This window comes from Erithacus rubecula (assembly GCF_903797595.1).
Source record: "Erithacus rubecula genome assembly, chromosome: 16".
NCBI classification, from domain to species: Eukaryota; Metazoa; Chordata; class Aves; order Passeriformes; family Muscicapidae; genus Erithacus; species Erithacus rubecula.
Window position 1 is genome coordinate 13,415,753 of NC_136668.1, and position 13,412 is coordinate 13,429,164.

The 13,412-nt window shown below is 53.7% G+C and overlaps 2 protein-coding genes across 7 annotated transcripts in view; one reads left to right on the forward strand and one right to left on the reverse strand.

The window, feature by feature from the left end:
- MED7 (mediator complex subunit 7) overlaps positions 1-13,412 on the reverse strand; it is a 145,810-nt gene that overhangs the window by 35,100 nt on the left and 97,298 nt on the right. The window lies entirely within an intron of this gene.
- Positions 2,765-13,412, forward strand: part of CYFIP2 (cytoplasmic FMR1 interacting protein 2) — a 49,091-nt gene continuing 38,443 nt past the window's right edge. For 2 of the 6 annotated variants that reach the window (XM_079319703.1, XM_079319707.1), the window contains exons 1-6: positions 2,854-2,927; positions 8,812-8,949; positions 10,928-11,017; positions 11,107-11,184; positions 12,324-12,425; positions 13,096-13,277. In XM_079319703.1, coding sequence (XP_079175829.1) covers positions 8,833-8,949; positions 10,928-11,017; positions 11,107-11,184; positions 12,324-12,425; positions 13,096-13,277 — 569 coding nt within the window. In that variant the 5' untranslated portion in view covers positions 2,854-2,927; positions 8,812-8,832. The other 4 variants (XM_079319702.1, XM_079319704.1, XM_079319705.1 and 1 more) reach the window with 4 other exon arrangements.

The window sequence follows — 13,412 nt, forward strand, 5'->3', positions numbered from 1 at the left end:
AGATCTGTTCCCCACAAAGCAGAGGTGAGAATTGCAGTCTCCACTGCACAGTGAGTCACCTTTCTCTGAACACCCCTTCCCTGCCTCCCTAAAAAGCATTTCCAACGTGCTGAACGTTTCAGCTGCTGCCCCTTTGCCTGGCTGAGTCTCTCCAGGTGGGAGCTTGTGCTTGTCCCTCCTGCTCCCCCTGGTTATCCCAGGTGGGTGCACAGCTCTGCACACTTGGCTGCAGCCAGGGCCAAGGCTGTGTCCCAGCGTGTCCCCAAGCTGCTGCTGAGATGGCCAGGCACAGGCACAGCCAGGCTGGAGCCCCTGCTAGCAGAAGGCAGTCAAGCAGCAACCTCATCTAGAAAGAGCAGCTGATGCTTCTCAGTGGAGACCAGGGACTGGAGCGTGGCAGCATCAGCCATGAAAAGCTTTTTTCTGGGCATGGGGCAGCCCCCTGGGGATGTGGGTGTTGTTCCAGTGCACAATTACCTTAAAATCAGGCCTGGGGGAAAAAAAAAAAATAGAATTACCTGAAGTGTTTTTTAATGAGCATGTTTTTATGTGATGTTTGGCATTGTCCCTCTCTGAATGCCTGTCAGCACAGCAGGATTCAGGTGAATGGCTCTGCTAAAGCTCACTTGGCAGCCACCACAAATTCATCTGTGTTCTTGTGTTCAGCTCACCCCACCATGGTGTTCTCTCTCCTCTGCACACACTGATGCACACACTGCTGCTGGGCTGCATGGGGCTGCCCCTGGCTGTCATTGTCCCCAGCCTGCAGAGAGATCTGCAGGACAAATGCAGGGAAGCTCATTCCATCCTCCTACCAGCTAAGGCAATATGGAGCAGAAAACTAAAATAGTATCACAACATTCATGGAATTCCCATCACACTGAGCCTGCCTGATAGTGGGACCAGATTAAACTGTGCAAAAAAAAAAGTCCACAGCAGTCTTTTCTGCCAGTTTTTCTTGAACTAACCTTGTTTCACCCACGACCTCAGAATTATGTTTGCTGTTAAATCTTTTGTGCCTGCAGTAACAATGCTCATTCACTGATTTTTTTTCTGACAAGTATTAAATAGTAAAAAGAGGAATGAAACACTACAATGTGTTCTAGTCCAGGGTGAGATAGAGTCATAGATATCACAGAATCATAGAATAGTTTGGGTTGGAAAAGACCTTTAAAGGTCACCTAGTCCAACTCCAAAAGAAGAAATGCTATGCAGGGAAAGGTTCTATGCCCAGAGATGTATTGATACATTTTTTTCAGGCGTGAAACAAAGCTAGTTCCTAGGATTGTTCTGCAGCTTTTCCAGTTTGCAGACCCCAGTTCCTTCAGTCATGGCATCCATTCAAATCACAGCAGGAGATCTGCAGTGTAAACCTGGTGTCCAAGCTTCCCTGCAGAGCCAACAGACACCCACAGGCAGCAAGCACAGCCCCACACATTCCTGGATAACAGCAGCAGCCCCTGAGGAATTGGAGGGGTCACTCTAACCCAGGAAAGGCCAGGTAGCAATCTGATTTTAGGCCCATGCTGAGGAAAGGGGCAGTGCCAGGGCTGCCACAGAAATATCTCTAGAGCAGTACCCAGACTTTGGTCAATCCTTGGGTATCCACCAGTTCTTCAACAAACAAAGCTCCATGCAGGGTTTGTATCAGTCACCATGAGCAGTGTCCCTCTGAAAGCTGTGAGTTTGGATTTCACAGTACATCTGAAGAGCTGTAAGCAGAAGTACAAGCAGAGGGCTGGAAACTTGTCCCTGAAAAAAAAAAAAAAAGAAAAAAAATGCCAAAAGGAAGACCTTTTGGATGTGGTGCTGACTCAGAAGAGGATTGGAGCAAAGGCTCTGCCTTCAGGTTTTCATCCCCAACTTGCTCAGCATGCAAGGCTCTGTATGTTTCTATACGCGTATACATTCTGCCAGCAGGGCGTTTGTTAAGATGGTAAGTGACGCCTAACAATGGTCCCGAGGGGCAGAGGGGCAGAACCCCCGCGACCCAGCGAGCCCGGCAGCAGCCAGATGGAGCATCCCAGCCTGGTGCTGCTTCCTCACGGACCCAAAGCCCCTGTGCCAGCACCGCGCTCCCGAGGGGCTGCTGCAGCCGCCCCCTGCTCTCTGTCCTTCATTGCCCGGGGGTGCTGGTGGCCTCTCCCTCCCTCCCAGGAGACCCCAGCCTGAAGCCCCCCGAGAGGAGGGAGCGCGACCCCGAGAGGGGGGAACGCGACCCCGGATCCGAGGGGGCAGAGCTGCAGCCTCGTCCCAGCTACAGCCCCGGTCCCAGTCCCGCTCCCAGCCCCGTCCCCGCTCCCAGACCCGGTGCCAGCCCCGTCCCCGGTCCCAGACCCGGTGCCAGCCCCGTTCGCGGTCCCAGCCCCGCTCCCAGCCCCGTCCCCGCTCCCAGTCCCGCTCCCGGCCCCGTCCCCGCTCCCAGCCCCGTCCCCGGTCCCGTCCCCGCTCCCAGCCCCGTCCTCGCTCCCAGCCCCGCTCCCATCCCGCTCCCGGCCCCGGCCCCGCTCCCAGCCCCGTCCCCGCTCCCAGCCCCGCTCCCAGCCCCGCTCCCAGCCCCGCTCCCAGCCCCGTCCCCGCTCCCAGCCCCGCTCCCAGCCCCGTCCTCGCTCCCAGCCCCGCTCCCAGCCCCGTCCCCGCTCCCAGCCCCGCTCCCAGCCCCGTCCCCGCTCCCATCCCGCTCCCGGCGCGCATCCCCGCGCCGCTGTGGGAGGAGCCGCCCGCTCCGCTCCAGCCCCTTCCCGCGGCGGGGCCCGGGCTCCCCCCGCCGCTCGCCGCGCGGAGGGGCCGGCGGAGAGCCGCGGAAGTGCACTTGCTGCAGCCATTTCCTGCTCTTTGTGCGGGCGGCGGGGAGCGGAGCGGAGAGGAGCGGAGCATCCCCCGCGGAGCATCCCGCCGAGCGCCGGCACCGCACCCGCCGAGCGCAGGTGAGCGGGCGGGCGGGGGCGCGGGGCTGCGCGGGGGCTGCGCGGCTCCATCCCCTCCTTCCCCTCTTCCCTTCCATCCCTCCATCCATCCCGGGGCTGTGCCCGCCGCCGAGCCCCATCTCCTGGGGCGGGCGGAGCGGGGCAGGTGCGGGCGCGGCGGGCGGGCCGGGATGTGCGGGATGTACAAGCCGGGATGTGCGGGATGTACAAATCGGGATGTGCGGGATGTACGGGCCGATATGTGCGGAATGTACAGGATGTACGGGCCGGGATGTGCGGGATGTACGGGCCGGGATGTGCGGGATGTATGGGATATATGGGATATATCCCACAATGCCCCGAGCTACCTGCGGCGCTCAGCCTGCCTGCCCGCCCGCAGCCGCCGCACAGCGCCGGGGAAAAAAATAGCGCAAATCCCCCTTGTCCTCCCCCCGCCCCGCATCGGCAGCAGCGGGAAGGGCCGAGCCCCGGGCCCCGGGCGCTGCAGGCCCCGCCGCCGCAGCGCCAGCGCAGCCGGGGTGGTGGCGGTGCCGGAGAACGGGGCGCGCAGAGGATGCTGATGGTGGGGGAGCGGCTCCGGGAGCGCCCGTGGCGTGGAAATGCGGTGCTGCAGGGGGATGAGGGGGATGGAGGCAGCGCCGGAGGCACGGGCAGCGCCGGGGATGGGGGCTGCAGCGGCGCCGGGGGTCGCGGAGCCTCTCCCGCCCGTGCCGTGCGCGGGGCCGGGCAGCGCTCCGGCAGCGCTCCCTTTGTGCGCAACTTTGCCCCGCTGCCGCTGGAAATGCCGCTGGAAATGCCGCTGGAAATGCCGTGTGCCCGCCGCATCCCTCCGCGGGAGCGGCCGGCAGCGATGGGTGGATGGGTGGATGGGTGGATTCCGCAGGAAATCTCCGTGGGTTGGAAGGACCGGGAGGAACGGGAGGAGGAGAAGCAGCAAGCAGTCGGTGCTCGCTGCGTGGCCAGGCTGTTTGGAGAAGGGGGCAGGGTGCAGGGTTGGTGTGCTGTCAGGGGCCCCCTTTGCCATCTGCCGCTCCCCACGGGGGGGTCCTGCCGGGGGGCTTTGGATCACAAAGGTCTCAAAGAATTAGGCTGAGCGGCTGAAGCCTCTGCACCCTGCCGCCCTGAGATACTGAAAGAAAAATCACCCTCGTGTTATGCATGGTGATGGTAGTCTGGGGTTAGTCACAGAGATGGGTGACTAGCCCAGTGTTCTGGTGTCACAGCCATATAATTCTGTGCTAATTCCCTGCAAAGAAAAATTATTCCTTTTCTCTGCACAGTTGATTGTTATTATTGAAGCCTAAGGAATACGGGCAGACCTCCCGTTTTCTGGTATCTGGAATAAATCTGAATATGCCACGTTCATTTTCACTGAATTAAATTTTGTTAATAAACAGTTATTATCTTTGCATGAGAAGTGGGAAGATTGATTTTGGAAGATCAATAATTGATCAACTGTCAACAATGCTGGCCTGTATGATTTGGTTTCCCAAGAAGTGCTTTAACTCTCAGCAGTGGGTCGCTTATAAACTTGCTCTAAATTTCTCAATTTTATAATAAATATAGTTTCATATACCTGTCTCCTTCCTTGACCCGCTTTCTTTGGCACCAGAAAAAAAATTACTGTTTATTCTAAAAGAAAGAAATTCCAGGATAATTGTGTTGCTGAGAGACAAGGATGGTGCAAATGCTTGGAACTCAGCCCTCATGGGATGTCAGAAAACACAGAGTGGAGATAGAGAAAAGCAGCTTCAGGAGTCATGCAGTTTGGCTTCCTTTTTTTAATGGGAAGGGTAATTTCATGGTTATTAACATCAGTGTCTGTGCAGAGCAGAGGCCCAGCTCTGCCAGCCTCACTCACTCTGCAAAGAACCTCCTGATTGTGGTGGTGGTTGCAATTACAAGTCTTGTGCATTTTAGGCAGGAGCAAGTTTTACACTGTGAAGTTATTTTTTACTAAGTATATGTTGGTGGCCAAGCTCCTTTATCCTCCTGTTGCTGTCAGGCAGTGATTACCAGAAACTTACATTTTATGCAATTGACACTTCATTCTGCTGGGTATTTGTTGGGTCAGGATAGTGCCTGCCCACTGGTTTGGGGCTATTTTTGGAGAAAGAGACTAAATTCAGTGACTTTCCCAGGTTACCCAGGGGCTGGGAATCAGAGCTGGAGAAGAATCTCAGCTCCTCAGAGGGTGGCCAGCTTTGTCCTCCTTCTCTGCATTGCCACCTCCCCAGCAAAAGTCTTTTTGCTGCTCACCTCACTCCAGGCTCACAGGGCTTGGACTCTGGGCAATTCCTATTTTTTCATGCCTCCTTTCCTGCTCTTGGTACCTACTGCAGCACCAGTGTGAGTGTCTGCTGTGGGATCTGGTCCCCAGGTGCTGCCACAGCAGCCCCTGTGTCAGGAATTCTTCCTTTCCCTCTCGGGTGGTGCCTGTGCATGGGCCCTGCCTGGCTGGTTCCCCTGCAGGGGCTGAAGCCCCAGGTCCTCTGTGTGATCTTTTGGCTTTAGAAGGTGTGGAGATGGCCAGAGGGTTTGCAGCTGAGGTGTGGGAAGGGGATGGGAAGTTTCTGCAGCAAATGAGCAGAAAGTGTGGGCAATGCACCCCTTAGCACAATGCTCATGAGCAGAAGGGATAAACAAGGGATAAACAACCCAGTGCAGCATCCCTGCCTCAGGTTTCACTGGGGTGGGGTTGGTTTCTGCCAGACTCACCTTCAGTTTTGCCAAAACATATAAGACCAGAGGAACTTTGGCTTTCAGAGAAGCCTGGTTTTTCCAGAGAACCAGGGGCAGGTTATGGAGGTGTTTTCTGGCAGTCTGTGAGTCCAGAGAGGCAGGATGTGCTGTGGGTGTGCAGGGGAAACCCCACCCCACTGTGCACAGAGCAGCCCCCACCTGGGCACGCTGCTGTGCTGCTCCCTGCTTGGAGGGGCCACCTGTGCCCAGGCACTGGCACCAGACACCACCCTGGGCTGTCTCCTCTTCCCAGCACAGCCACCCACCCCAAAGCCAGGTGGGGGATGGCAATTAAGGCTTTTTGGTGAGTGACCCAGGGATCCCTGAATTCCCTGAACTGGAGCTGCTTGGCACTGCCAGCTTATGTCAGAGCTGCCCCCTTGTCTCTGGACAGAGGGGATGGAGCTGGGTTTACAGGACAGCCCCAGCATGATGTGTTTTTGGGCAGGAAGGTGAAGGGGTTCAGCAGGGGTCTGGGGGAGTAGAACTTCACCTGCCATCCTCTCTGGATGCTCTGGGGGATGATCCAGGTCTGCTGGCCCTGGGCCAGTGGCCCCTGTGTCACACTCTGTCTGTGGCTGTGGGCTATGGACACAAGGCCCAGGGGAAGTCATGGCTGACCACTCTGTTCCCTGCAGCTGCTGTTGGGTTCCTGGTTGCTCTTAAGGAAGGGTGGAGTGGAAACTGGAAGTCCCCATAGAAACTAATGTGTTAAACCCTCAAAGTCTGTAGTTTTTCCAGCTGCATCTGGGTCCTTGCACTGCTCAGCCATGGCAAAGCATGGGGTGGGCTGGGGGCTGATTGCACCCCTCACTTGCAATGGTTTGATGAATTCTTTTCTGCTCATGTATTTCTGCACCCTCCTCTCTGCCTGTTTGAGTGCAAGATTTTTAGGGTAGGGACTGGCTTATCCCCCCAGGTGTGTGCACTGCCTGGCACAGCAGGACCCTGATGCTGGGTTTGGTGCTCTTTCTCCTGGGGTGGCCCAAACAGCAGCAATGATTTTGTCCCTTGAGTTGCTGAGCTCTTGGGGTGTCACAGGGTTGTTGTGGGAGTGCCTTTCTTTACAGCAAAGGGACAACACCTTGCACAAATGGCATTAGAACTGGACTTAGAGAAAAATGGGGAATGAGCCCAAATGAGCAGCCACAGCCCTTAAAGCTATGAAATGGAGTTTTGCCTGAGTTCAAGCCTGAAGTGTGTAATGAAGCACAAGTGAGTAGCCAGGAGTGTTGGGATCCCAGAGTCCTGAGGTGCTGCAGGATGGTGGTGGAGCGTGGTGAGCAGTTCTAGGTTCATTTTGGGGTGGGCAAGCTGAGCCTCCCCCATGCAGGGCAGCCCAGGGAGCCACAGGCAGGCAGGGAGGAAGCTGCAGAAATGTCATGTCTGGGTTTGACAGTTGCTACCAATTGTAACAGGAAACCATTTTACCAGACAGGGGTGAAGAATGAAACAGAAATTTGAGTGTGGAGGGGAAAAGCTGCTTGAGATTTTGCTTTTTTTTCCAGGCACTCATTTAATGATGTTTCAGCTGCAGGTACAACCAAACCTGTTTCTCAGCTGCCTGGTGCCTTGGGGAGGCATTTGTGGAGCAGGAATGAGTTTTGCCAAGCTCATATGTATTCCTGCAGCCCAGGATGATGAGGCACAGCTACATCTCCTTCCCTCTTATGACTCCAGGGATGAAACCACCCCAGGAGTGCACACTCTGCCTCCCCCTTAGCTGTGGCCCTTGCTGGGTGTGTATCTATCCATGGACATCCCAAAGCCTGTAAATAAATATCTGTAAATAGAAAGCAAACTTATTTTCTTGGAAGCAGTGGGGATGCTGTTGTTTTACTCCAGAGAGGTTCTGCTGTTGTTGTATTTGGTTCTTGTGCAAACACTGCTGGAGCCTTGTGTCCTGCCTGCTATCGTGTCTGGCAAAAAAAAAGTTGCAAAAGCTTAGAGAAAAGCCAAAGAGATGATTAAAGGATTTGAAAACATGCTCTGTAATAGGCAGGCAAAGAGCTTAGATGGCTTGCAGCGTGTTTTATTGAAATGTGTGAGTGTCTCGATGGGAACTTTGATTTAGGGAGCTCTACTGTCCTGCAGATCAGAGCAACCAAACTCAAAGGCTCACATTTCAAACTAGACAGGCTCTGAGTGAGGCAAGAAGCACTGGGGGGAGTGTGATTTGCTAATTGAATGAGGTGTCAATATTTAAAGAATTCTCTCTCTGCAAAAGTCCAAGTGCAGCAGGGTGTTTTTCTGGGAGACACAGGCTCTGGGTGGCTGCAGCTATTGCACAGGATTAGGCATTAACTGGGGAAGCCCTGTGGCTGTGATTACACAAGGGCTCAGCCTGGGTGACAGCCCTGTCCCCCTGCCTGAGCACAGCCAAGGTGAGTGGCAGGGGACACAGGGACACACAGGTTTGTTCTGTGGTTCCCACTGAGAGCCTGCCTGGGGTAAGCACTAGGGAGCTTTCAGAAATGTTTCCCTTTGACTTTATTGTGTGTATTTATTTCCATTTATCCAACTGTCGGGCAGGCTGGGATCAGGCAGGGGATGCCACGTCAGTGCTAAAAGCAGGGAAATTTAACAGCAGCTTCTTTTTTTGCTGCTTGCAGTGCCACAGCTCTGCCTGCACAGCACTCGAGCCTTTCCAGTTCACCTCTGGAAATTAATGCAGTTGGTTGTTTACAGTTTCCAGGGCTGTTCATGTGTGTGAGAAGGAGAGCATGTGAGTGTCAGCATCCGTCATACTTCTCTAATCAAGCTGCTTCAGGAGATATTCTTGATAGCCCCGCTTTGCATTTCGGGGCACACGCTTTCACCCGGGGCTGCTAAAGCTGCACTGCAGCACCAGCTCTTCTGTCTGAGAGAGTTTTGCATAGAGTTGAGAGAGAAGTGCCTGGGTGGGTAGTTGTGCTTCTCTTATTCTGCATTCCTGCTCTGCTGTTGAATCACAGAAGGAGAGAGATGACATAGAGATGTAGGTTTAACGCACAAGAACAGAGAAAACAGATACATTGGGATTTTGTCCCCTGCAATGCCAGCCAGTTGTGGCTGTGGTTTTTTCCTTTCCCACTCAGTCTCCTGCCTGCTGGCTGTGTGTCTTGTCTGTGTGTCACCCTCTCTTTTGCTCTGTGTTTAGCAGGGGAGCTGAACACTCACAGCCATGACGACCCACGTCACGCTCGAGGATGCTTTGTCCAACGTGGACTTGCTGGAGGAGCTGCCCCTGCCAGACCAGCAGCCATGCATTGAGCCTCCTCCCTCCTCCATCATGTACCAGGTACTGCAGCTCCCCCAGGCACAGGGCAGGGAGGGTTGTTCATGCAAAGCATGGTGATGTGAGAACCAACTGAAAACATCTGGGGTTCAGCGTGTGGAAGGAAGATCTCAGAACAGATCTAGCCACAAATCTGTTCCCAAGGACTTTGAAAGGAAGGCACCAGAGATTGGTGAAAGGGACTTTTAAGGCCAGGCAAAAATGAGGACCAGAGTACATGAATGGGTTGGAAGCAGGAGATAAGATCTGTGATAACAGCAGAAAGTTCTCAGCAATGTTTATTTGTGCTCATGTTTCTGTGCTTCCTTTTCATGGTCGTGCGTGCATCGAACTGAGCAGGGCAGGCTCAAAGTCCTGCCTGCCTTTGGCTGGCCTGTGCCTCTAGCACAGCTGGAGCTGCTGGCATGGGAGGGAGGGCAGCTGTAGAACCACTTCTCTGCCCTGAACAACTCAGATTTAGCTGCAGCTGCACTGACCAAGCAAAGCTTGGCAGGGGCCCAGGGCACAGCTCAGCTCCTGCTTTTGCTTCCACAGTGGGATGCCACTGCTGCTTGGCCACCACACCCTGCCCTGTAGCACACACCCAGGGTTAAATATAATAGGGGGTTCCTCTCTCCATCCTGCCCCTCCTGAGCTGCTGGCTCACCCGTGGCAGTGTATAAATACACCAGCACTGTGATTGCTGTGCCCTGTACACAGGGCTCTGGAATTACAGGATCTCTTTCAGCATGTCAGACCCTGGGCTCATTCCAGAGCCTTGGTATCTCTGTGGGTTATCAGACACAAAGGTCATTCTGGGCTGTTCAAATTTCAGCTCTCCCTGAAAAATCTTGATGTAATTATTTGCTTATCTCTTATTTCAATAAATTTTTAGCCTTTGCTGGCTTGTGTCTCATGAGGGGCTCAGGGTCCAGCCTCCTTTCAGGGCCATGAGTGTGTACACACAGCTGGGCCTAAAAACCTTCTCTAAGCTGGATCTGGAGGTGTTGGCCAAGCCTGTTTCCTCATCATGCTCAGTTTGTGTAGCCCTCTCCCCTGCTTGCCAGAAATGCACACGCAGTCTCAGCTTGTTGTTGTCACATTGGTCACATGTGATGTCCTGGGGGCACTAAGAAGAGTGGCCACAGCTCTGTGCTCCCAGCTGTCCTACTCAGGCAATCACTACTGAGGTGAGTGTGGTCACTGCAGTGCTGCTGTCATCACCAGGAGCAGCTCTGGGTGCTTGGGACCTCTGTCTGCCCTGCCCTGCAGCAGATACCATCAGCCAGCCCTGGAGGGTAAATCACCAAGCACAGAGCATGTGAAGGGCTCTCCAGAGAGCCAGGGGAGCTGCTTTTCCATCCCCCACCTGCCTCTGCCATTTCTTGCTCCCCTGTCTCAATCCAAAACTGTATCACAGCTTCCAGAACAAATGTTTGTCCCAACAACTGTTTGTGCTTACAAGAGCAGCAGTAGCACTGATAATAGCACCTGGATGAGGGCTGGCTTTCATATTTATGTTTTCCAGACAGTTCATCCCCTGCCCTTTCTCTGTGTTTATCTCTTGCACTTCCTGCTGACAGGATGTGGTCTTCCCCTAGCAGCCAGGGCACAAACAGAAATTAATAAGGCTGCATCTGTCTTTGAGTTACCAAGCTAAAATCTTTAGAATAATTGCTGTAGCTTTTCTCTCTGGTATGGCTGCAGTAAAGTTGGGCTTGATTTTACAAGAATTTGTCAGTGTTGACTGGCATATTTCCACACACACTCCTTGCAGGATGACCATGTGTGATTCCAGAGCATCTCAGGGTGTGTATGAAATGTGTGTGTATGAAACTACTTCAGACCTAGAGGTGCAGCACCTCAAGTAGTTCACAAGCTCCTCCTGTGCCCCAGCAGCCCTACTAATTCTGCTTTTTGCCCACACATCCCACATTAGGCTGTACCAGGTGAGCAAACAACCAGCTGTGTTTTAATCCCCATCTCTCTGTTTTGCCCTCAGGCTAATTTTGACACAAACTTTGAAGACAGGAACGCCTTTGTGACAGGCATTGCCAGGTACATCGAGCAGGCCACGGTGCACTCCAGCATGGTGAGTCCCCCAGCCCTGTCCCCAGGCTGCTGAGCCTCCTGTGCCTGTCCCAGCAGCAGGGAGGGACAGTCTCATTCTGTGTCTTTCAGAATGAGATGCTGGAAGAAGGCCACGAGTATGCTGTGATGCTCTACACGTGGAGGAGCTGCTCTCGAGCCATCCCTCAGGTAGTCAAACCCTTCCCAGGCAGGGCTGCTCCCACAGCACCTCTTTGGTTTTGTCTTGAGTGTGGGTTAGTTTGGAGTGGGGAGAGAAGAGCAGGAAAAGCAAAGCAAACTGAAGCAGATGATGCTGAGACCCAGCCATGAGGAGATTTCTGCTGTGCTGCTGTTGCCTCTCCTGGCTACACCTGCAGGAGCCTGTAGCTGAGCTGATGGCAAGACAGTACTACAGATCATCTGGTTTAGTGTCCTCCCTGTGACTTTGTGCCTCTCTGAGCAGCTTGTGGGGTCCTGGGCCAGACCAGGAGCTGGACTTTGATGTTCCATGTGAATCCCTCCCAGCTCAGAATATTCTGTGATTCTGTGGCACTGCCCAACTGCAGTGTGGAACAGCAGAGCAGGTTAGATTGCCCACTACAGAGAGGGCAAGGCTGCTTTGGCATCACCCCCCATGTCAGGCTGACTGATGTGTCCCCCCATGCCCTGAGGATCAGCTGCTGGGTCACTGAACCCAGAGCTGTCAGCCCCAGCACAGCTTTTTGGAGCAACAGCTGCAGGCAAAACCAGAGGACAGCAGGATGCCCTGGGCAGCTGGTGTTTTCCCTGTAAGTTTGATAGTGACTTCAAATAACTGTTTTGAAAATGAGATGGATGGCAACTGAGTAAGTCCTTAAATTTAGCTTGCCAGGAGTCCAGCAGCAGTGACTCAGCTCATTGCTGAGGCCCAGTGATTTTAATGGATCTCAGCTGAACCAGAATAATCCCAGTGGGGCTCCAGCAGAGCTGTAACCTGGTGCTTTGTGTCTTGCAACACAAATCTCAGATAACTTCATGCTACAACATTCCCACATTATACAGCAAGTCCAGACTCCATGCTGCTTGTGTTCTATGCCAGACGAATGCATTGGGAGACTTCTATCCCCCAGAGACAGGATTGTGCCTTGAGTGCATGGAGAGAATTTTGGATCTGAAATATCCCCTTTTGCTTTCACCTGTTGTATTGAGAACCAGCTCCTTCTCAGCTCCCTCTGTTGTCCTTGGGTGGGGACAGGACTCCCTGTGAAACAAGGAGAAGGTGATGCCACAGTGACCCACAGCTGGCTCAGAAGCTGCTGCTTACATGGATGATTTTCTTTGCAATGCAGGTGAAATGTAACGAGCAGCCAAACCGAGTGGAGATTTATGAGAAAACAGTGGAAGTCCTGGAGCCAGAAGTCACCAAGCTTATGAAGTTCATGTATTTTCAGGTAAGTTGTCAAGGAGAGAGGCAAAAATAATCTATTTGCTTTGGTGTTAGCATCCTAAGCAGAGCTGTGCTATCCTTGCCTGCCAGGACAGCCCTCAGCAGGTCTCTTCCTTGCAGCCACCTGAGCAGAAACCTGAGACCTGTGTGAAGGAAAATCTGTGTGTCCTTTGCTGAGCCCCAAAATCTTCTTTACATGTTGGGAAAGAGCACACCTCAGTCCTTGAAGTTAATGGAGACCCAGAGCCCCCACTGTTTGGAGCTAAGGGTGGCACAGGCTCCTGTTTTTGGGGATGTTGGCTGATTTGAAGAGCTGATTCTCCATTATCATGTGGCAGTCTCAGAGCTGCTATGGGCTTCCTATCACCACCTGCATTATAACTGCCTGCAGCTGAGTTTCACAATCATTTTTAGGGTTTATATCCTGTGAGGTCTTTATGTCCAACCTGAAAAATGCAGAACACCCCACACTTGGGGCAGCTGGAGTGTTCGAGCCCCTTTCTCCCCTCGAGCACTGAGTGTTTGTCAGCAGTGATTTGCAACCATGCTTCATTGCATGGGGACAGCAAAGAGGAGCCTTGCAGCCTCCATCCCCAGCCAGAAAATGCATTTTTGAAGGAGCTGGTGGGTGGAGGGGGTTGCCATGGTGTGCATGACCTGTGCCTGCCCTGCAGCGCAAGGCCATCGAGCGGTTCTGCAGCGAGGTGAAGCGCCTGTGCCACGCTGAGAGGAGGAAGGACTTTGTGTCTGAGGCCTATCTCCTCACTCTGGGCAAGTTCATCAACATGTTTGCTGTCCTGGATGAGCTGAAGAACATGAAGTGCAGCGTCAAGAATGATCATTCTGCTTACAAAAGGTGAGAGGGGACAAAACAGCAGGGTTGTGCCTGGTCTGCGAGGGAGCACCTGGTCTGAGCAGCAGAGAGGGCAGGAGCACATCAGGGCTGGAGATGGGGTTTCTGTGCTGTCCCAGGCTCTCTTTGTGAGTTTAG